At 42.3% G+C, this 25,229-nt stretch overlaps 1 protein-coding gene across 1 annotated transcript in view; it reads left to right on the forward strand.

Annotated features, from left to right (window-relative positions):
- Positions 1-120: 120 nt before the first annotated feature.
- Positions 121-25,229, forward strand: part of sh3tc2 (SH3 domain and tetratricopeptide repeats 2) — a 30,841-nt gene continuing 5,732 nt past the window's right edge. The window contains exons 1-15 of the mRNA XM_061080249.1: positions 121-160; positions 9,832-9,885; positions 10,599-10,673; positions 16,990-17,088; positions 18,254-18,385; positions 19,018-19,145; positions 19,335-19,440; positions 19,800-19,943; positions 20,948-21,149; positions 21,293-21,366; positions 22,172-22,367; positions 22,623-22,759; positions 22,976-23,026; positions 23,117-23,430; positions 24,605-24,799. Coding sequence (XP_060936232.1) covers positions 121-160; positions 9,832-9,885; positions 10,599-10,673; positions 16,990-17,088; positions 18,254-18,385; positions 19,018-19,145; positions 19,335-19,440; positions 19,800-19,943; positions 20,948-21,149; positions 21,293-21,366; positions 22,172-22,367; positions 22,623-22,759; positions 22,976-23,026; positions 23,117-23,430; positions 24,605-24,799 — 1,947 coding nt within the window. The remainder of the gene's footprint in view (positions 161-9,831; positions 9,886-10,598; positions 10,674-16,989; positions 17,089-18,253; positions 18,386-19,017; positions 19,146-19,334; positions 19,441-19,799; positions 19,944-20,947; positions 21,150-21,292; positions 21,367-22,171; positions 22,368-22,622; positions 22,760-22,975; positions 23,027-23,116; positions 23,431-24,604; positions 24,800-25,229) is intronic.

The following is a 25,229-nucleotide window of genomic DNA, read 5'->3' on the forward strand; positions in this document are numbered from 1 at the left end:
AAGTGTATTTGACTAGTCAGATGAAGATGGATGACTCGACATAACCGCCTGTGACAACAAACCTTGAGGTTTATTGTCTCCAGCGACTGAAAGATGCAGTCAACATTCCTTCAGAGAATCATGGACGACACCACCTGCTACATCCATGGGGTTAATCGGGGTAAGAAGAACATGTGTTTTTTGTATTTTAGGCGAGGATCCCCTAAATGTGGCTGATCAAAAACTACTCAAACACTGACAGGCAGCCTGAACCAGAGCAGGAGCATGAGATCTACTGCACAACAACATGTCCTCCCTGTGTGCAATCCAACAAAGCCAAAGATCAGCTCGCCCCCTGCACTTCCCCCTGTCCCTTCTCCTCTCTTTATCTCCCTTCATCTCTGTCAGGACCTTGGGCAGGAACATTCATCAGAGCGCTGGTAGTGTCCAGCGGCATCAAATACATACTGTCACTCTACGGCTAGAGAGAAGGGTCAGACTGCTGCTGACAGTCAGAATGATCTCTCAATCCTACCAGAAGCCAAGGTCATGGAGACAGCAACCTCGAGGACACCACATACAGGATATGATGAATGACGGCTATAGTTTTGTGCGATTCACTAGAATAAAAACAAATCCTTAAAGATGAAACTGCCAATGATATTCTGATGTACTATCCAAAATGAAATGTCCATAACTTTGGAAAAAAATCTAACTTAACACCCGTTTAGTTACCACAAGACTGTAGCTGCAATTGAATAACATAAAAACAGATTTTATGATGGTGTGTAAATACATAACCACTGGTACGAGCCTGCATGAATATTCATCCCAGCATCTGTGTTTGCATCAGTGAGGGAGAAGAACAGGAATCATACATGCAGCACCCCCCCCCCTCTTCTAGAGCAGTTGGTTAGTGGGTCATCTGTCCATTCACTCACAACCCCAACTACTCCTACTAGATTTCCATGAAATTCAAAATGAATATTCATGGTACCCAGAGGACCTTCTCTGGTGATTTGCTGGGCTCCCTGACATCTTGTACAGCACCATCGTAAAAAAAAAAAAATTTCCTTGACGATCACTTTGGTTCATGACCGGGCATCAGGAAAACAAAAGGCCGGATTTCCACCAACTTTCAATTTGTATACTTATAGAAGGCAGAGAATCCTTCCACTTTTGGTGTCTTTTCCACCAACACGTTAGAGAAACCTTTTAAAATAATTATCATATTACTTACAGTCACTCGCTGATGAATTTGCCTTATGAATGTGATATCTCTGAAACGCCCTGGGCTTGGATTTCATCTTGGAAGCCAAAGATCAAGGTCACAGTGTCACTTCCATTCTCATGTACAGCCACTCAGAGAATGTCTGAGTGAGCTTATGTGACAATACAGCTGGAAAATGTGCACAACATTTTAACAGTGATCGACTGGGCATGTTGATGACGTTTCCAACAGGCAGCGAATGCAAAACCTCGACCCAACCACATGAATGTTCCCGAGTTTTTCCTGTGGTTGTGAACACGTCGCAAAATTTCCTGCTGTCTTCCTCATATGTAAAAGGCAAACTCTGGAGAATGTCCAGATTCAATTGACCAGACATTTTCTTTGGTGTGCTATCATTTGCTAAACAGCTCTAAACATTAAGCACAGCTCAGGCTGATGGGTCTAGTTTTGCAGGTATTTTGTCATGAACATCTCTGGGGAAATTAGATATCAACCTCAAGGTGGCATTTAAGGAAAAGTGCTGGTGATTAATCTTGAAGCGATCCACAATCTACTTTGCAATGACATTTTATGACATTTAAACTTGGTCTACCCTAAAACATGGATCAATGCTACAACCAGTAGAATAATACTATATTAATATTGTGTGAGATGGCTGTGCAGACAGGTCAAATTATATTACATTATATCAATACAATTTAATTGTAAGCGTCAAATTCCAACATTAAAACATCTCAAAATTCTTTGCATTGCAAGACCAAGACCTTATAAGATTATGGATAAACCCTACAGTTCCCTCAAGGAGCAAGCCAATTGGCAACAGTGGAGAAACAAAACTCTCTTTCATATCACATGTCTCTATCAAAGGGTTTCTTTCATGCAGGCCGCATCTGAAACACAGTGAATAGCAACATGGTGGAGAAGGAGCCGGTGCCAAAACAGGACTCAATGTGTTGGAGTGTCGGACCATCACAAATTCGATAGTTCTCAATTTATACGTAAACTTTGTCAGGCAACTGTCTCAAATCATGTGTACGGATGAGGATGTGTCGCAGGTGAAAGGCGACTGAAATGAAATGTCCCGTTACCTTGGATACAATTGTGGATTTATCTGGGTTAATTTTGGATAATGTCGGTACACAAGTCAACAAAATATAAAATAGAGGTCTAGTTGAGAACATTTTAGAGGTTTTAGATGTTATATTTTTACTATGTTGTACTTTAAAGGGTGGAAATAGAAAGGAAGCATGGTTTGAGTCTGGGTATCAATCTTAATGGTACATTTCAAACTTGAGAATGATCGTAATTCCGGTTGTGGAGTCTAAAGTTGGCGATGTGACTTTTCGTGTAAGAACTTTTAAAGTCTTAACTTACTGCTTTAAATCTCTGTGACACAGAACCCCGGCTCTACAGTGTGAAGGAGACGGGAAGAGAGAGGGGTCGGTGCTGCCTGTGATCTATGACTCTGTGTTTCTCCTTAGGTCCCTGAGCTCAATTATCTGTATATTGATCAACATGTGTTTTATCAGTCCCCTGCAAGACACTTTCTGTACTTTCACTCTATCACGGAAACACTCTGATTTATAAGTTTGGCCAAATTTTGTGAAACCAAGGTCCTTTCAATCTGTTCTGTCCTGTTTGCCAGCCGGGCGGAAAAGAGAGAGTGACCAGCAGGGCCGGGTCTAGGCAGGGGCAAGAGGGGGCCTGGCCCCCTCAAATAAATGTTGTGCCCCCTCAAACTAAATCCCAATTTATAATAATAATAATATAATAAAGCACAATGCCCCCTCAAGATTTGTGGCTGCCCCCTCATACATGCCTGTCTAGACCCGGCCCTGGTGACCAGACACACACACAGAAACACAGAGAGAAAACCCAGTGACCATGACAGATAGAAGGCCCAGAAGAGGAAGACAGACAGTCAGTGCTGTCAGTAATTACTCTGTGCATGTCGGTGGCCTTTGGGCTATCACACCTAATGCAGCGGAAAACGCGGCACACACTACAGCCTAACAGGCCAACTCATGTCCAAACGTTGAGAGCATCTGAGGGGAACATATGTTTGCCTGAGAGGAGAGGAGGAGGAGAGGAAGAGGAGAGGAAGAGGAGAGGAGGACGTTCTTTCCTCAACTGTGCTGCCTCTAGCCAGAGTATGGACACATGTCACACCACCATCTGCCTGCTGTGACTCACATACACTGTAAACCACAGGTTGACGCTATGTTATTGATGTGTGGGGCGTGTGTGTTTGTGTGGAATCCTGTTTGAGCACATGCTTTTAAATCATGAGCGTGTGAGTGCTCTCCACACACATGGCTCCATGTGCTCCACCTCCTCCTCCGACGGGTGTCAGCTGAGCAAAGCGTTCTGAGGCTTAACAAAAGAATTCTACACATTTTCCCCTAACAATCCTGGAGCTGTGACGCCACCACACCATCACTCCCCGGTGGAACGCACAGCGTGGCACGAGGACCCGGCAGTCAGGCGAGGCCTCTTTACCAGAGGGTTAAGAGCAGCGGATGAATAATGTAGTGCCAAACAATGACAGGCGAGATGATGAATGATGCAGTGATACCAGAGTTCTCTCCTGTTGACAGAGACACGAAGGACAAGGAGGAGGGAGGACGGGAAGCGCCCTGACACCATCAGTTCCTTGAGAACCTGGAAGACGTCAACTCATAACTGGCCCTCATGACAGCTGAGGGACAGAGTTGGGGGGGTACGGAGAGTAGGATGGTTCTTAAAAAGTCAACCTGGAGAGATCCAAGCACTCTGACGTGAACCAACCGGTGAGAAGTTGTGAGCACAAGTGAGAGTGGAGGCGTGCATGTGAGCGCACACACACAGCTGAGCCAGACAGGCCTGCAGGGGGAAAGCCCTGACTCAGCTGACAGAGGATCAGGGTCACAGTCAGCTGATACAAGGTCAGCTTAGCATCACCACAGCCCCCACCCACCCACCCACCACTCACCCACCCAACCCCAGGCCGGTACAGGGTACAGTATGACAGGGGGCCCAATGGGCTGCCGTGGGCCAAAACTCCATGAGAGGACGGGACAGACAGGTGGACTTTTACGCATGAGGCAGCAGCTGAAAGTCTGGGTGGTTTCACCAAGAGAGAGAGAGAGAGGGTGAGGAAGGAGGGAGGAAGATGAAAGAGGAGTGATGGAGAAGAAGAAAGACACATTTAGAGGGCCTGAGCAACAGCTGTCATAAGTGGATGAGGAATCCCCAAAAATCTCACCTGAACTCAAATGCTACTTGACCTCCAGATATTCTTAGCCCCCCCACCCCCCCCTGTATCCTCTCTAACCCTGCTCCACTCACACACGGATTCTCTCACATCAGCCTCGTGGATTTGTTTTTGGGATAAACTGGTAAATTCTATAAGATTGTGAAACCTAATAATTACATTTTTCTTTTTAAAAAGGTTCATCACCTCTAGCCTGTCGTTGCCCACTGGATAACAGGCGTCTATTGTTCTGTAGTAGTTCTCCCCTCTGCTCTCACCTACACTGGATTGTGCCTGCGCGTCAAGTGGAGAGAGGGAAGCGCGCACGGATGGACTCACCTCTGGAACTCATGATGATTCGTATCTCAAACAAAGCGGATCAGGTGGAAATAATCCCATCAAGCAGGTGCAGATCCTCGCGGAGCACTTTGCTCCTCGCGAATAACAAGGAGGCTAATTAGAAAGGGGAGATCCAGCAGAACGCAGAGGATGCTCCTCACTCTGCTCCCAGTCTACTGGCGAGGAGGTGCACGCATGCAGCCACGCACACGGTTTACTAATATATTTATAAAAGAAAAGGATGAAGGGATATCTCCAGAGGTGGTAAAATCCAGATGGAGCTCCAGTTGTAGTGTTTTGGTTCCGAGATGCAGATACACACATCACAACACACCAGCTCGCAGCGCTGCTCTCACTCCACCTCCTCCTCCTCCTCCACCTCCTGTTCTCTCCTCTTCTCCGGGCTCACGCCGCTGTCACCGCGCGCCCCGCGCGCCCCGCACGCCCCGCACACACTCACAGGAAACGCTCCGTGGCCGTCCCTTTCAGTATAAAACACCCTCAAGTCGATCTCATAGTGGACTTTAACCCCTGAAAACCTTAATATTTGTAATATGGGTACATAAAACAGATTATAGTACCCTGAAATAAACACCTTTATCTCAATCAAAGTGTTAGCTATGTTCAATAGATATCCCAGATTTGTGCATAATTTTGAAAAGGCCAAACGAAATGTATTAGTTTGAATACCCCCCATTTACATGATTTGATTCAATTAAATTGGTACATTAATGTTCCATGATTTAAAGATGAGGTTTTAAATAGTTGATACATTCATACACATTTATTATCAGTTGTCATTATATAGGTTAAGCCCAATGTACTCACAAGACAGACACTACATAAAGCCCATGTTTTTTACTTTACATTTGAATTTAAAATATCAAGACATCTACAATTTATTATTAGGTTACAAAAATGGTTACATTCAAAATACTCAAAACCCCCCACTTAAAATACATAAATAGCAGTTTATACTCATTTTATATAGAGATTTGTCTATTTAGTTAACAAATTGGGCAAAATATGATATGTTAAGTAGCCTAGTAAAGAATGTTTCTCTGCAAATATTCTGTTCATTTATAGTTACAGGTTTACATCATGTACATATTATCTGTACTTATTGTATATTCAATTCATTGCCTGTTTTTATCTCATAGTGGACTTTAACCCTGCAAATATACAACCTCAATATGTGTAATATTGGTCCATAAAACAGATTAAAGTACTCTGAAATAAACACCTTTACCTCAATCAAGATAGGTATGTTCAATAGGTATCCCAGATTTGTGCATTATTTTGAAAAGGCAAAACCGAAACTTTGAATACCCCCCAGTTTTTTTGATTTGATTCAATTCAATTGGTACATTAATGTTCCATAATTTACAGAATAGGTTATAAATAGTTGATACATTGCTAAATATTTATTATCAGTTACAAGTCACAAGACAGAGACTACATAAAGCCCATGCATTTTACTTTACATTTTAAGTTGAAATATCTAGACATCTACAATTGATTATTACAAATTGTTACAAAGAGGGTAACATTTAAAATACTTAAAACACCCCACTTAAAATACATAAATAGCAATTTATACTAATTTTATATATAGATTTAGGTTGCATGACATTTGTCTATTTAGTTTACAAATTGTGACAAAAGATGCAATGTTAACTAGCCTAGTAAAGAATGTTTCTCTGCAAATATTCTTTTCATTTATACTAAAGGTGCAAATCATTTACAAATTCTCTATACTTATATTAAATTCATTGCCAGTTTTTATTCTTGTTTTTACTTGTTGTCTTTTCAACTTGATTTTTATGAATGTCTGCTGCTGTAACAAATGAATATCCCCAGCATCGGATCAGTGAAGCTTATCTTAAATTAACTTAATTTATCATATCTTATCTTATCTTATTTGATCTGATCTAATCTGATCTTATTTTATTTTATTTACTTATCTTTACACTTATGATGTCTTATTTCTGTCCACAAATCGAGTCTGCATTGCAACACCAGCCACTGCTGACAGCAGACAAATAAACGCTTGTATTCATCCTGAAATATGTGCTTCCATAAAAGTGACAAAAAGCAATCTATTTGATGTCAAGAGGCTTCAGAGTGAATGTACTTTGAAAAGATAAAGTGATGTTATTGTGAAAGTAAGGCTGCTCTACTTCCGGTATGGCTGTGTATATGTGTGGTTACCTTGACTACTCTCTCTAATTCCTGAGTATAGGCGACGTCACTCTGGGCTGCTGAACGCTCTGAGGACACTCTGGCCTACATCACGCTGCAAGAAGTGGGAAGTGCTCCAAAGTCATTAGTCTCAGTGTTAATTCATATTTGACATGAGGTGAGAGCTGAGACACAGTTTCAAAATATCCGCATAACTCTAACTTTATTTAAAACGAGTGAACACACCGTCATTTGACATGTCAGCATAAAAATACTGACTAGACTGGGAACCTTTAAAGCTATAGATCGTGTGAATGTGGGCAGACTGGACAATGTGTTTCTATTGTGGTGCCTGACTCGGCTAGTTGCTAAAACTATCATGACACCGCCCCCTTCTGGAAAATCGGCGTAAGCAAATTAGTTAATTGGATTATTGGAGCAGCAGACGGGAAGAAAGTGTTAACGGGCACTCTCCACTGTTCTTCAACAGGGAATCACACCGTCACCCTGACCCTGTGATGAAAACAAGTCTGAGCTGTAGTGGTGTCTAGTGGAGGAGCTCAGGGGCATCAGTGTGGAAAGATCTCCATCTAATGGTCAGACACGCAGCTGCTGTCAGTCTGGTAACACCACGTTTGTTCAGGAGGACAAGAACCGGACAGATGAGAAGAGCATTTGAAAAAAAGAAAGAAAGGATTGATAACATAATATTGTGGACACTCATTTGTATATTCATGTATATATTTATGTTATAAGTTATAATAGGGATGAGGAAATGCAGTTTAGTAGCCTTTATTTGCACTGTTACGGCTGTTTAATAAATGTTTTCTCCCTCAGTTCAATCATTTCTAATGATAATAATAATATTAGAAATAAAATATACATAGTAAGTAATATAAATATACTCTGTGTGTATTTGTGTGTGTGTGTGTGTGTGTGTGTGTGTGTGTGCAATTTGTTCTAACCTCTTAAGGACGTAGGTTTAAGGCTAGGGGGAAAAATGTAAATTGTTGTTCGAAATAAGTGGAAGTCAATCCAATGTTTTAATAAGGATATCTGTGCAAACTTTTGTGTGTGTGCGGGTGTGTGTGTGTGTGTGTGTGTGTGTGTGTGTGTGTGTGCATGTGTAATATTTTATCAAACTAACCAAAAACCTTATCCCGTGTCCTGAGGAAGCCCTGGTTTTAAGGCTTGGAGGAAGCTGGACAATGGCGGGATGTGATGGCCGCCCCACTCTCTCCCTCTCTATCCCTCTCTGTCCCTCTCTCTCCCTCCCTCTCTCATGCTGCCCTGCTCAGTCTTACCTCCTGACTTCTGCAGCTTCTTGGATCAAGATGACCTCTGTTTGTTCTTAAATCTGATTTCCTCCGTCAGACAGTTTCATACTCAGCTTCAGCATGGAGACCTGTGAGGAGAAGATGTGGATGTTAAATAGGAAAAGCTAATTTATAAATTCTTTCATCACAGCAAACATCATTGTCCTTGACAGTCTCAATATCAGGTCATCATTCTCTCATCTATTAATCATGCTGCCAAGTAAACATTAGGTGTGGGAGGATTTGTGTTCTGTTCTATGAACAAATGACACAGTCACCTTCACGGAAAACTAAATTGTATAACAGAGTGAGTGTTTGTCTAGTGAGCGGTGTCCTGGTCAAAGATGATTATGGTCAATATGAATAATGATTGACAGCTTTCTTCAACTTTCTTCACCTGGGTGTGGGCAGGTGTGCGTGAGAGAGACAGTGTGCATGTAGGTGGCTGCCCTGTGGGGCTGACGTGCGCCGGCTGCTGATTGTGCTCCTGTGTCAGCCCTGGGTTGTGCTTTTGTCCTCTGAAACTGATGGGGCAGAAAAACAGGAAGCTGGCTTTCCTGTGCACTGGAGGCAGGAGGCCGCCGGGTCAACGCAGTGCTGTCGCCGTCTGCGAGGGCGCCAGTGCCCTCTGATCGACAAGGGGAGGCAAACATCTCCTGATGTGTGTTGTTATTGGAATAAACTGCATGGCCCAGTGTTGACATGACCCCATCTCCTCCAAATGGAAACTGTTTGACAACAAACATTATAAAACAGCAACACTGAGGACAAATAACAGCCTTTTTATCTGACCCGCTGAGCACATGATACGACGATGTTACTGCCACACTGTGGGGCCCAATCTTCCGCTCTGTGTTTTTCTGCTCTGTAAATTGTTAAAGTGTCTTTTTGATTTGCGCTCAGGCCGTGTGTCCACTATCTGTTGCAGCGATCAGCAATAGGCTGCATTCTTCACTAACCCTCTCAATCCTTGCCCTTTGTCCTGCCACATGGCCTGGGGAGGCACGAACACACACGCCCACGTACCGTCCACCCTGTATTGCTGTAGTCTGCTATCTCCACCCATTCCTGTCTATATGTAATTTGTAGCCATTCAATTTAACCACATTCCCCTGGCTGTCTCTACGTCACACACACTACAGACACACACCAACACACCCTTTTGCAAACAGAGCAGAGTAACTCGTCTGTGTCCGGCAGCCTTGCATGGCCATTTGCAAGATCACATGTGCAGCGCGGGGCTGATATTCTGCGTTCAGGGTGACTTTGTCACGGTGCACTGGAGGCTGGGGATACACAATCAGTTCCAGAGTTTATATTTAACTAAGTAGAGGGGGGAAAAAACCCTACCAGAAACCAAAACACCGCTGGCTATGTTTTTTTTTTAATCTCTCCCAGATAGGGTTGGACATGTCCCAGAAAATAAAAGAGATTGAAAAAAAGGGGGTCACTGCCATATCCTGTTGTTTTGTGCTGTCATTTAGCACATAGGGTTAAACTCTTTTAGTACATTAAGTGGAATGCTAGTGCTGTGAGTGTGACTCTATGGGCAGGACGGAGGCTGAACAGGCTCTGCACCTTAGGAATGAAGAAGTGTGATTCCTCAGGTATGGACTGAACAATTGGAACCAGCTGATTGTTTTTGGCCTAGCAGTGAGCTGCTGCCCTCCCCTAAAGAGTGTCAGAAGAAACTGGTGTGACTGGTGTTGAAGAATGAGGAAATACACTTATGGTGCTTTTGAATCTAAATGGGAAGAGGTGTCATATGCCTACCTGGGTTTAATAGCTTTTACGAGGCAGAACAAAAAGGTAACAATAACTTGACCTGTTTGCACCGCTTCAGTCCAATAGACTCATTCGTTTCCCCATTTTGACAGTGTGTGTGTGTGTGTGTGTGTGTGTGTGTGTGTGTGTGTGTGTGTGTGTGTGTGTGTGTGTGTATGTGTGTGTGTGTTTGTGTGTTTGTGTGTGTGTGGAGAGTGAGGAAAGAGAGAGAGAGCGAGGGAGAAGAGGAGGAGGAGGCTATACCCTAGTCCCAAAGAAATGATGGGAGGAGTTAACTGCAAAACTTCCTCAGTCAGTGACATGCTGTCTGGGATAGACTCTGAAGCGCTCAAAGGGGCATACACACACACACACACACACATTCACACACACTCACACACATACTCACACACTCTCACTGCCTTACACTCGTATTTTTCTGGTTCTGCTTTTCCCCTCCTGTGCTCTTTTGGCTGACAGTGGAGAATGGCGACAGTTTCAGCAGCTGTCATGAGACACAATTCACTAGTTAAATGGTGACAAACACACAAACAAACATACACAGATGACACACATTCTGGCACACACTTAAGGAATGACTTGAGAAGGGAGAGCCAAAGGCAACACAAAGGTAAGTGTTGTTGTTTTTTGCTGCTTTTAACACATTAACTTTCTTCTATATGTGTTAACACTGCTGTACTTTGTACTTAGTCACATAACCATAAAGTTGCTGTCAGGCAACAGGTTATATGATGGAAGATATGTGTAGTTTCCTCATCAGGGACGTGTTAAGTTGTGTAAATGTATCGAAGGCTCCTTAGTTATGGTTCTAAAATGTTTTGCACAAATGCCGGTAAGCAAAAGTGTGGGAATCTCCCTGCAGGGAGCTCAGCCCTGGACACACAGGCATGTGAGTGAGCTAACATGAGGTCCGTCTAAACTTAGAGCCCCAAACCCCAGTCTCATATTACTCTTCACTAAGTCCTGCACAGCATATTCCAAATCCAAAAAGAACAGACTGCACAAACACACACACAGACCCACACATGTACACTTACAGAGTCACAAACACCTCAAACAATCCATGCGTGTGAACACAGGCAGATACAGCTGACACCATATGTTTCTTATTAGGGTTGAATGTTATTGTCATGGACGGCCGAGTGTCACAACCCCAGTGCAGGCTTTTTGCTGTGGTTTCAGACTGTGTGGAGGTCAGTGATGGTATGTGGTGGCAGGAACCCGACAACCCGCAGTGTGGCTTCACATGTCTGTAATCCCATCTAGTGTTTCTGTGAGACTTTAGTAAAGCTTCAGTCCTAGAGAGGAAAGGTTTCGATGCTCCAGCAGCAAGGAAACAACATGTAGAGCCACAGGTGTTCAGCCAAGAAGATACTGAGACTTACACAGCATCACCACACATCAGACTGCACTGTTTGCTCAACAATCTCTGCATGTTTGAAAGTGGTCGTCACTGGAGAAAGCCGCTGGCCCTTGTGCAGCTCTCGGTGTTAACAAAGGACGAGCATGTGACCACACATATCAGCCTTGAGAGGTCTGTGTTTATTAGATTAGACAGAATCTGTTTTTCACTATGAGAAAACAAGCAGGGGAGTCTGGCAGAGTGTGGGGAAATGCTCCGACACGCCTCCGACCTGTTTACAGCTCAGATTCAGTCATGGCCATCCAGCCGACAAATAAACAAGATGAAGAGACTGGTCTCAGACATGATTTGAGCCACTTTGTCCGCGCCGAAGCAGAACGGCCAGGAGACGGATGAGGGAGAAACTTAATGCATTTTGTTTCCCAGCATGCTCAGTGATTATCATGCAGTGGCCGAGGATGCAAGTCACAAAAAGCCTCATGCGTATAGCTTCTCTGTCTCAGGGTTAAAGAATTTTGTTTCTAACATGGCGTAAAATCAGTTGCTTTGTATTGAAAGGTTTTGTTTTATGGATTCATAAGTTCAGCTGAGTTTGGATGAGCATGTTAAATTATTTTAAAAGGGATGGAACTCTGCAAAATGTCATGGCTTTGGTTGGAAGATAAGATTTTATAGGCAAAGTGCTGCAAACCTTGAAAGTTGAATGAAGTGGCCTATCATTAGGAAAGCTGCATTATAGGACCTGTAGGATACCGTGTTTCTTGACTCAAACACAAACCTCATTAAGAGTTTTTCAAATCAGTTAAGTATCAGTCCACCACTGAAAATGATTTAACTTAACAAATGAAACAGCTAATTATACATCTCCTTAACAGAAAACTAAGAAAACACTAAAATGCTTAATCTGATTAAACAAGGTCTGTTTAACCTTAAAGCTGGCTCATCAGTAGTATAAAGAGAAATCAAAGTGACTTTTTCATTCTATTCCAATTTCTCACAGCTAAAATAATTATAGTTTAATAAACAGTTTTATGTTCAATATTTAATTCTGTGTGCAAATCAGAGGGAGATGTTTTCTCTGATACAGCAGCAAAGATGCAGCTTCCTTCTATCAATCCACATTACATACAAAGCATATAGCTTTACCTGATAGTCTACTGGTTCAATTTGTGTGTTAGATGCCAGAATTATGATTGAGGGAAACAACTTTACTGGACGATGTATTGAAATATTTAATAAAAATGTTTCCTCTAGAGCACAATCAGCTAGTTTATGACTTTAAGTCAAAATATTCCTACAAAGTGGTAAAATGCAGTGACATAGTAGACAAGGCTAAAAGAAAACAACCTCTCATATAGGTCAAAATAATCATAGAATAAAGCCACTAAGTATACAGTACAAGCTGAATCACCAAGGATTGTGATTTTAACTGTTTTACTTTTTTTATTGTTTGATCAAATAACATAGTGTAATCATTTTCAGCCCCGTCTGCACATCCAGATCTTCTTTATAATGGCTGTGACAGATAATCTTATCATAAGAGTGAAACTGCCTAGAAATGTCCTGACTAATCAGAATGAGCCGGACACTTCTAGGCACTTATCATTGAGACAAAATGCCTAGAAATGTCCCACTCTTGGTGTTAAGGAAGTACAATACGTGGGACACTTGCAGGCACTTTACATTAAGGCAAAATGCCTAGAAATGGCCCACACAAGTGGTTATGGAAGTGCAATACTAGGGAGACTTCTAGGCACTTATCATAGTACCAAAATGCAGAGAAATGTCCCGACCAATCCGAATGGGCCGGACACTTCTAGGCACTTATCATTGAGGCAAAATGCCTAAAAATGTCCTACTCTTGTTGTTAGGGAAGTACAATACATGGGACACTTGTAGGCATTTTACATTAAAGCAAAATGCACTAGTGATTAAGGAAGTGCAATACTTGGGACACTTCTAGGCACTTATTATAGTAGCAAAATGCCTAGAAATGTCCCGACCAATCAGAATGAGCCAGACACTTCTAGGCACTTATCATTGAGGAAAAGTGAAAGTGTGAGGGGCTAATTCCTGGTGATGAATCTATAAAGATGAATCATCTGAAACTGCAGTTCCTTTCCACTTGAGGGACCTTTAGTGAGTTTCTGCTCAGTTGTTTAACTGCCAACTTAACTGCTTGTGTTTTTCTTACAGCACTCATAGCGTGTTTTTCGGCCGCAGCAGCAGTCAACATTCACTGGACACATTGAGTTCAGGTTGACACTGTGCTTTGACAAATTTTGAGACTAGTTTGTGAGCAATGAGCAGCTAAAGGGCCAGGGATTTCCTTCTTGAGAGGGTAGGGACCAAAAACAGAGCAAAAAGAGAGTGAATGTTAGATTTACATGTGGTAAATGGTATGGAACAATACTATCCGTGTCTGTGGGGATGTGTAAACAAGCAACTGTTTCCTAGTTCACAATGACAATTTCAAAGGGGATGCTGTGTCATCGTTGTGTTAAAAAAATGGAATTCTAATTGCCTGGATTGTTATACGTCACGGGTATGGGTTGTAATACATTAGTTAAACATGGATACTGTCTATAATTTATTATAATGACACAGCCAGAACATAACACACTGCTTGCAATGTGGCATCATGTTCTAGCACTAACCAGATGATTTGTTACTGCCTGAGTGAACACATTGTGCTGGAGCAGTACCGGCCAATTACAGTGTACTGTCATCAAACCACAGGCCTACACTGTGTGTATCGAAGGGAACATGATAATATCAGCTGTTTTTATCTCTCTTAAATAATACTCAGACATTTACTCTCTGAAAGGAGCCATTGTTGATAAGGCTGTTTTCCTTTGAGAGCGAAGGGTCACATTAGAGAAGCGACGGCACATTTTGCAGTCATGTGAAGGTGCTGACCTTCGTCATCTAGAGCATAAAGGAATTTTAGTTTTAGTTTAGTTTAGTCATGGGGATGGTCTCCTGGTGTGCTGATGTCTTATCATCTCTCTGTATGTTTCCCCTCTCCTGGCAGAGGGCAGAGTTGTGTTGAAGTGTGTGATGTGGATAAACTGATCCTTGATCTGTGTCACAACCCCCCCCCCCCCTCCCTGTGACCTTGCAGCCTGTCCCTGTGTGGCATTGCCTTACAGTGGATCAGCAATACAATCTACAAGCAAAAGACTCACTCATTGTCTTTGTGACACACATTCTGTGCATATTTTTCCTGACCCTCATACCCACACACAACACAACTCTCACAGAGGCCTGCCCCCCGCCCCCCCCCCCCCCCACACACACACACACACTCATACCAGTCGCAGAGAGTGCTTTATGCATTGACTGCCTAACTGGGCAGCGACTGAGGAGAGAGATGCTGGTGGGAGGAGGGAGATGCAGACAGTGAGAGACAGAGGGATAACAGATAGAAGCAGACTCAGGCCGATATAGAAGAAGACGAGATAAGGCTTGCAGAGGGACAGAAGAAGAGACTTATTCAGTAAACACTAACTGGTGGAGTGAGCAGGGCAGGAAAGGGAATACAGAAATAGGAAGGGAAACAGGGCTTGTCCTGCAGAGAGGAAGAGAGTGAATTGTTGTTAAAGAGGCTGGGGGGGGACTGATGGGATGGCATTGATCTCTGGGAGCTGCCGGCTCTTGGGCCAGATGGCGTCTTGTTGCTGCAGACCGCTGCTCCACTCTTCCTGCTGTGGACCGCTCATCAGAGTCTGCCTCTCCTCCTTCACAGGTCGGTCCCAGCCTGCTCTCTGTGCTACCACAGTTCTGTCATGACACGGACCCCTGCGCTCAGAAAGACAGGAGCGTGGGTCTGTGTGTAAATACAACATGGGTAACACATTTAGCCAAGAAGGTAAACTGGGCATGGTGTGTAACTGTACTGTAGCAGCATATCTGTGCTCGTGTTGACCCAAGCAGTCCTGTTGGTGCTAACTGTGCTCTGTGTAGTAGGATGGACAAGAATAGGCTGTTGTCTTCTCCAGCCCTAATGTCATGTTGCGCTGTGTTGCCAAGTTGTTCGCCCCATTGTCTTGTTGTGAATGCTTTGTCTCAAGATAACACTGTTCCGTTGTGGTTTTGCACTGACAAAGCATGTTGACAATAGAGAAATGTGCCATTTATGTGAACATTATTATTATGATTGGAATCATTTGATGGACAATGTTGCCATCTCATATGAAAGTGTATTTCTGAAAACATGTGACTGTGCTCTCAGGAGTCAGAGGCAGGACAACTGTTTGAGCCTGGACGGTTTTCTGATGTCATTGCAGTTGTGGGTGTGTGTGTGTGTCTCTGTGTGTGTGTGTGTGTGTTCAACGTCACTGTTTCCCCCCCCTTTACCCCAATAACACTCACACTAACCAGTTGCTCAGACCTCCAGTATAAACTGCTACACCCATCTCCCCCAGTGACATTAACTCTTTCTCTCCCCTACCTGGATGTTTATTTTCTTTAAAAGAATAGTTCAACATTTAAGTCTTTTAAAAGAACATGAGGAGATTAATGCCACTTTTAGACAATGTGGGCTAAAGCTTTAAATAGGAGCTTTACTGTAGCTCTGCTAGCGTACTTTAGCCAAAGACTGGAAACAGTCAGCTACACCTGATACAAGAACCGATAAATACCACAAGTTAAAGATATAATATGTAACAATTTTTTCAAAAAATGTCAACAAATTAGTATACCTACTACATTATATATTATGTTGACATTATCCAAAATGTTTCCAAATGTTTTCTAACCCAGAGAACTCTTAAGTTTTATTCCAGGTAACAGGACGTTGCTCTTGTCCGCTATAACTTTGGACAAACTACGCAAGAAAAAACATGATGCTAGCTAGTTTGTTAGTGCTAGCTAATAGTCACTCGTAATGGATCCTGATTATTCATTGCTGTGGTGCATTAAATGAATAAAACTTAAACTATTTACCAAATCTCTGAACTTGATTTGTGCCGAGTTGTGTCCGGTTTTCAAAGTTTCTGATTGGCGATGGTTGTGAAGACTACTCTCATTACCCTGCGCTGCTTCGTGACATCATCAAACTAGGTCTCTTGTTACAGCTTTGATTGAAACTTCTCTAGCAACTGAAGTTACAATGAGTAGATTTATACATCCTACATTTATGTGTCCTTAGTTGTTAAACGTTTCGGTATTCAGCAAAGAAACAGTCCAGCATATAGGCCAACCCCCACGAGTGACATTTTGACACTGTGTTTTTAAACTACATCGCTTTAATGAGCTTCGGAATTTCTGTGACCTTTGGACCTAGTTAGGTTCCTTCTAACTAAAAGTACGCCAAGCCAACCTGTTGTGGTAAAGCAGCTTTAGTTTTGTTTTAAAGTAAGTCATTGCAATGGTGTCAATCTCCTCATTTAAATATCTGCAAAACAGTGAATATTTCCCAAAATATTGAACTATTCTTTAGCATATTTACAAAATATTTGAACCGTATGAAATTTGATGTATGTCATGATGTACTGATTAAAAGGGAGTAAATGCGCTCTCTTTGTCCAGGTCTAAAACCGATTTGCTTTCCTTCTGACAGACATCTCTCCTGCTGAGCTGGACGCTCTCTGGAGGGAACCACCGTACACTCTTGGGGTAACAAATGATCCCTTCTCAGGGAATGACATCATGACTCAAGGTAACGTGTGTTGCACAGTAAGGCTATTGTGGAACTTCTGTCACTCGTATCATCACAGCAACTCATCTGTTAGTTTGGATCACCAACAATATTGTGAGGCAGATTTAGGACTGAGCTGTGTTGTGGTCACAAACTGAGGAAGTGTTTGGGACATCCTCCCTGCACAATGGAACAATTGAGGAAGTTCATCGCCTCTTTACAGCTGTACCCATATTATAGGCATCCACCTGACTGATATTTATAGATTTCTAACTATTAAGATCAAGTGCTGAGGTAAAAATTAATAATGGATGAGATTTAACAAAGAACCAGTGACAAAGTAATTAAATTAAACTATGTAGTGCAACTATCTTGACCTCTGCCTGGGAGGTGATTTCATCTGCATTTGTTTCTTTGTCACTGAGCAAGATCACACAACATTACAAACTAGAAGGATTATCCCAAAACTTTGGGAAAGGATATGTTACAAGTCAGGGAAGGATCCACTAAATCATGGTTGCATTTTTTGATGCAGATCTAAATAAAAATCAAGATCTAGCAAATTTACACGTGATTCATACCGTTGGGCCTTGGCGGACGTATGTGCTCTACTAAGTGCCGGTCTGGTTCCTTTATACAATCAATAGTGTTATAAAACATTCAGGTTAAAATAGAATTAAATGAGAACCTTTTGAATATAGCATCGGTTGATTCAATGAAATAATACTTGGGTTTATTCCCCAGGGCTGTGGAGGTACATCAGACGAGCAAAGTTTGGAAACATAGATCTAATTCATAGGTTCAACCTGTTCCATCCGACTAAATACAGACCACTGATTTGTATGTTTTCATAAATGCAAAAGCAACGATTTCCACTTTGTGTCATCTGGTAACATTTCCAGTTAAATCCCTTCACCAGTCTGGAACTTTCACTGTGATTGCAGCCTGCTTTGAACAGAGCTTGAGATGAACCATTTTGATAAAAGTGTTTCAACGCTATGCACACCTGTCTATAAAAAAAAACCTAAATACAGTTTGCTGTTTAGGAAACACTGGCTTAACCAACTAAGAGTGTGAGTTTTCTACCTCAGCATGTACTGTATTTTCTCCTCTTGCCCTTGAGTCAGAAAAGATGACAATCTTAACTTGATCCATTGGATTTCCTCCTAAATCTGTCATCCTTCAGGTGGAGGTGAGGAGGAGGATGGTGTCGTGGTGGAGTCAGGTGAAGGAGAGGTGGAGCCTGAGAGTTACTGGAAGAAGAAAGAAGCCTTCTTTAGAGGAAGTACTGTGTCACTGGGAGATAAGTTCTCCTCAGGTACATCTAATGACGCTCTCACCACAGTCCATAGCCTCATCTATAGCATACATTCATCAGCGAGTCTAAACTACTTACACTTTATACCCAGAACTATTCCCCATGCATTATATCTTTGCATAATGATGAAGCACATTGCTCTGTCTACTAATGTTTTACTCACTCAGCAGTTTAGCTCCATCCATCACGTTCCCCCAGGTTCTTCCTCTCAAATGGATTTAATTGGCCACACTGAGAGTCCAGTTAGAGCCTAATAGCAACGATATTCCTCCAGGGACCAACATTGTGCTCACAAAGCATCTCAAGGAAACATGAGTGCTCATAGGAAACCTTTATGAACTCTTAAAAGTTTTGTCTCTTGTTTTAAAAGAAGAAATATTTCATTTTTTCTCTGTGATGACGGATGGAGAAAATACAATAACTTATTTGTACAATCAAATTGAATTAATTAAAAAAATGATTAGAATCATGAGTCTTTTTACATTTATTCTTGTATTCTTCACACGGTGGATGATGAAGCCCTCTGTCTTGTTCTCTATGATATTTATTTTTTCATCAAAGATTATTGACATTAGATTTGTTAAATTTTTAAAAAGTGTGATTAACAGAGGTGTTCTTGTCTCTTTCCTTAGAAATTGTGCTGTTGTTCACTGGGCGGAGGCGCTCCAGCGTGGATCCTGACCGAACCCTACAGGAGGCGCTGCGCACAAGACTGCGAGTGGTGGAGAGCAACAGCCAGGACGTCATCCAGCTCTTTAAGGTGAGTGCTGACTGGCATAACCAAAGCTGCACTAGTTTCTGATGGGATAATAAAGAAGTAGATGCACTATGATTTGATAAGAGCCTACATAACACCATGTGAAATACAGTATATACTGTGTGTTTATGGTGCTCTTTATGGAGATGGATTGTTCTTTAGTACATGATAAATGAGGCTTTGTCTCTGCAGGACTTGTCTGCACGTCTGGTGTCTGTCCACGCTGAGAAAGACAGCTTTGTGCTCACATTCAAGACTGTGGAGGAAATCTGGAAGTTTTCAACGTACCTAGCATTGGGTAAGAAAGCTTAGTCGTTGCTGTTCTCTAAGATTGGAAGTGCGTTGAGAAAAGGTGACATACTTTTGGTCAATTAGCATCCTTTAAGGACCTGGTACAAATTCCCATTACATTACATTACATTACATTACATTTCATTTAGCTGACGCTTTTATCCAAAGCGACTTACAATAAGTGCATTCAGCCATGAGGGTACAAACCCAGAACAACAAGAATCAAGAAAGCACAATTTCTTCAAAAAAGCTAAACTACAAAGTGCTATAAGTAAATACCATGTGCATTCATTGTCGTATTTCTGACACATTAATCATCGCATTGGTTGTTATATTTACTGTGGAGTTGTGTGTGCTCTTTCTCAGGTTATGTTGCTCGCTGCCTTGAGAACTTCTTGAGTGATCAGTCCTTCTGGCTGGACCCAGAGCTGCTCAGCGACCTGGAGATCAATGTGAGCGTGGATGAGGAACATCTGGCTACTCTGTACCTGGGACTTTTACTGCAGGAAGGTCAGTAATACTGGTTCAGATAATACATTGAAGATCGATGAGCTACATTTGGACAGTTTGAATGAATTATTGTCACTGAATCTGTCATCCAAACATTTTATAATCGTTCTGACTCAAATCGGAACAGTGTCTCCTTTTGCCTTGGCTTTAAATGCAGACAATTGACGACAGGGACAATCCAGCATTTAACAGAAACCAGCTGCTGCTTTGATCCCATTACTATTAAGTAGTTTTTCACTGACCCCAATTAACACAGCTTTTTCTATAAACTATTCTGAATGTCTTTAGTCGTGTCGGATTATCCGTGAGCCCAGAGAACGATTTACAGCAGTCAAGCTTGAAAAGCCTACGTTTTTTTTAGGTTTAGGTGGAGGGGGAGGAAACAGAAGTGGAGGAAGCGAGCCTGGCTACGCGCTAGGCCAAAGGCTAGGCTAGAAAAAAAGTTCCTTGTGAGAGTTTTAATGTATAGCCCATGCTTAAATGAAATGTACTACTATAAACTTCTACAAGTAAGGTATGGGATTCAATTTTTATATGTTTGTATGATTAAATTAAGTTAGAACTGGATGTCACAGAATTTGAGTCATGTGTGCTGTTTTCTGTTCTATAAAATTAGCAGCTACAGCAAAACTATTATACCACTTTGCCTCCTGGAATGTGTATTGATTCCCTCCTGCTTGGTCTACACAGACATGACTCATTTCACCTGAGCATTTCCCCCAGGCAAAAAGCTTCATGGAAAGGTATTGAGGACTGCAGTGCTGGCAAATAGTGAATGGAATTACATTAAGGGAGGTTACATAACATCCATCATTTGCAAGTGACTGAATGAGGGCGCAGCAGTTTGGCTGGTGCCGTTTTGCTGATCTTTAACTTAAGTCCAGCGACTTTTATCAACACAAAACCACTTTCTGAAAATACTTAAGGTGTCTGGGTAAGCCTGTGCTTGCTTGCATGTGGCTGTGTCTCTCTGCTGATGCGTGTTCACATGATTCGCTTCGCAGGATCCTTCTTTGCAAAAGCGCTGTTTACGAGAAGCGAGGAGTATGAAGAAGAGGAAGAACAGCTGTCGTTCAAAAAGAATGACTTGCTCATGGTGAGAGACACAGGGCAGGACAACATGCGGGAGGGCACCATGCTCTCTACAGGAAGCCACGGCCTGGTGCCAGTCGATGCCATGCAGCCACTGCCCTATCCCTTCTACCAGTGAGTATCTGTGTTCCTTGATTTAGAAACAGTAAGACTAACACATTCTCCTGTCAACTTTAGGCTGTTTCAACTGAGCTCAAGAGAGATGTATACAGTTCGATGGGCACAGATGTGTTAATCTGTACTTCCTGTTTGGTCAGGTGGTTCCTGAGGAAGTACCCAGGCTCTGCTGGATGCTCGCCAACAGAAAAGGAACAATTTGAACATCCAATCGGTAAGGTCACACACACACATACAGAACTATATGTTTACATAGAAGACTTACTGTATTCGACAGGCACTGCAATGCCTGTCGAAACTGGGACATGGACCAAACTAAAGAGCAAAGCGGGTTTTGGTCATTTTCATTTCCAGTAAATTTGGTTTTAATACGTTTTTTTTGACTCCATAAAAATGGGTTGAAACTTCATGATTGACAGCTGAGACTGACTCGTTACGGGTCAAACATGTGTACAAGTAGGACCTCCCGCCTGCAGCTCCATCCCGTGATCACTGCTGTGGAGAATCTGGTATTGTCCCAAATCACCCACTCATCCGACAGATTTTCTCAGATTAGTGAGTGATTTCGGAAACAGCCTCTGGCTCCAAATCTGCAAGATGGCAGTGCTTGTATCTTGGATGTTTGGGTTTCATTTCTGGATAGAGGGAGGAAGAGAGACACAAATCCATTTTTATATACAGTCTATGTGACAAACTCAGAGATGGTGAGAATGTCCCACAACTTTTGCGGTTCCCCTCAGCTCCACAGATAATTTTGGCCTTTTTAAGGTCTTTCATTGGTTTAAGCTCACTTATGCTCTTATAAAAGTTTGCTCCTATTGCAACAGGCAGCTGTTTGAATTTACAAGAATTAACTATCAATGCTTTGTTGGGAAAATAAATCATATAAATGTGGCACAGTATAAAGGCATTGAATCCTGTCCACATATTTCATGATCAGACATCTTTTTACATTTTTATCTCGAAAGTCTCATATCTTGTGTTTTTCCTCATCTCTGTCTCCTCATCATGTATCTCAGTGACAGGTTCCTGTGTGGCAGTGGTTGACTACTGTTCACTGGGGCCGGATGAGCTCCAGCTGAACCAAGGTGACATTGTGGAGGTCCAGGGTCTGCTGGTCCGAGGTCTGGGCATGTTCATAGGAACGAACACATCCACAGGACACATTGGTTTTGTACAGAAGGCCCACGTCAAGCCTCTGGAGACCATGGCCCTGTAAGAAGTTCCTTTTATTGTTCTATAATACATGATGCGGCTTGAACACACTGATCTGATGATGTTGTGCGTCATTTTAACTCTGAAGCGCTTTATCTAAATCGACACCACATTGGCAACCACTTGGTTATTGTCTCCCACAAATCTTTGATGAAATCCCATTTACTGTCGCTGCAGTCTGTACATGGTGGAGAAGGCGAGGAAGTCAGGGGAGACAGCTGAGATGATAATGCTGTCTTTGTCTTTCCTGCACAGAGACGGACAATTGGTCTTTCTGACGGCGGAGGAGAAAGCCAGCCTGGCTCAGGTTAACCCGTGCAGCTCTGAGCCAAGTGACTGTGGCCTGCTGGAACGACTCTTCTCCTCTGACATCAGCTCTGTGTACAGGCTAGGTAAAAACAACAACTGATCAAGAGATACTCAAGGGGGTTGTGCCAGAACCTTAAGTGAATTATGGATCATGTTTTATATTGGATGTGCAGCTGATGTTTGTTTCTTACATAGTTGCTGCATTCATTCTGTGAGTAACTGAAACATGACAGTGTTTTCCAGCCCTACTGCCAACTGGAAAAGTGATGCTTAAATTGATTTACCTTGTGTGCCTCCAGACAGACTGGACGAGACTGACTTCCTGTGCATCAGGAATCAGCCAAAACACGGTAATGGTTTTAAAATGTAGTAAAAACCTCACTGGACGTCTTTTCTCTGCGCTGATATTCATATCAACTGTTCCTGTCCTCTTCTCACAGAACATAAGGTTTCTTCGAGCATGCGTCAGAGTGTCATTTCAGAGCCGAGCGAGAGAAGTGGAGGGACGCCCCCGGACCAATCCTCCCCACGTGCCTCTCGCTCTCTCTCCTCCCCCCGCTTGTCCCTCTACCGCTCCCAGAACCCTCTGCCCCATGAGGGCGAGCACCTGACCTTCGCCCTGGAGGACACATTCAGGGAGCTGGATGAATTCCAGGAGGATCCAGCTCTCTTCTCGGAGGAGAACAGCTGGGAGGTGGAGGAGTCTGAGATCAGTGACCCCACGCTGACCCTGCTCAATCATGAACACTTCCAGGTCAGCAGACTCTCAGCTTAGAGTTGATTAATCATTGAGGCCCAAAGACTTTTCTTTCTTGTCTGTGGTAGCTAAGGTAACATTAAAGCTGCTCTCAGACATGCACTGAACTACAGACCTTTTTCAGATATTTTCTGTAAGAGCTGTTTGTCAGAATGCAAATGTCTGAGCCAGTTGCACCAGACATTTCCAGAACTGAAGTAAAATGTCCAGAAAATTAATCGAGAGTGTAAGGGTGTTTTAACGTTTTCAACATGTCACAGATTCAAACCTGATAAAAACAAAAAGATTACAAATATTTCAGGATGAAAAAAAGGAGCCACTTAGAAAACGCAGACAAAAATATCATATTTGCAGGACAACAACCAATTTCTTATCTAGAAATTGGTTGATAAGGGCGTACGCCAATGTCAATGTAATGTAGACAAAAACATGTGATTTCTGAAGCAGTATTTTTATGTTTTATTCAGACTTCACCCCTCGCCTGGATGTTCTGGACATTTTCCTGTCTTTGTGAATACGCCTCCTGCTGCATTTTTCATAAGCGAAAGACAAACTCCAGAAAAGGTCCAGACCCAGTATTCTGGAGTTCATGTCTGACAACAGCTCACGTCACCTAGATTCTATGGCAGATACATATGGTGGCTTATGAAAATTAGGACAACTTCTCTTTCTTGCTTTGTTATGACTACATTATCAAAATGAATTATCACTAAGTAAACCTGTGTGCACATTTGCAATAGTCTCTCCAGCACCACCTTCAGTCTTAATTTTCAGCTAATTCATAATTGTATGGCTATTTAGGTCCTTAAAGGGCTTCTCAAATATTATGTGGAAAATTTGAGTGAAATAATTCACCTTTTAATCAAATAAAAGCCTTTCCCTTTAATGTGTAATTGAATTGTGCAGTGGAAAGACAAAATAAATCCCATCCCAACAGAAGCTCACTTCTTTTAATCTAACAAAGTAATTAAACAATTATCTAGTTACTTTTCCTGTTTTGTCAACTAGATCACATTGTTACAATCTCAGCTTTACCATTTAAATCAACAACTATCGCCACTTTGGTTAGATTCACATTTCCAGTCTTACTACGAGAAGCACCTTTGGGATTATTTTAAGGATAGGTATAATTGCCGGAAAGTAAGTCACTGTTTTTTTGTTCTTTTTCCAGGAGGACTTCCTGCCTCTGTATGACCTGCAGTATTCCTTCCTGTGGGTGACCTTCAGCGGAAAGACGGAGGACGAGCTCTCGGGTCACCTGGAGAGTGTCAGGGAGTGCGCCAAGAGGATGGGCATGCACTGGGCACACCGCCGGGCATGCTTCCTCCTGGGAAGGCTCTGTGCCAGGAAACTAAAGCTCTCACAGGTTTGAACTTCATCTCTTGTATTAATAGGTGTTATATTTAAACGCTTACTTCTGGCTTGATGTTATGTAAGTGATCAATATGCAATAGATTGTGATTCATGTCACTGAGGTCATAGTATTAAAGTGGATGTGTAGTGTATTCTAATGACTACTGCAGGTTATTTTCCCTTTAAGCGACAATAACTTGAATTGAACATGAATGCACTCAGGCCTGCAAATTCACATCTTCATCTTCACACTGGTCCACATCACATAAACACATATTATCCTTTTGTATTGAGAGAAGTGTTGTTGTTGTTTGTTTTTATTAGGCTAGAATTTGCTGACTCGCACAGGTAGTCATAATATGGTCTGCATGTCAACTCTATATTTTCTAGTTTTGTAAAAAAATTGCCTCCTGCTGCGCTTTATATCATTATTTGTAATGTTT

Source organism: Limanda limanda, chromosome 10 (assembly GCF_963576545.1).
Source record: "Limanda limanda chromosome 10, fLimLim1.1, whole genome shotgun sequence".
NCBI classification, from domain to species: domain Eukaryota; kingdom Metazoa; phylum Chordata; class Actinopteri; order Pleuronectiformes; family Pleuronectidae; genus Limanda; species Limanda limanda.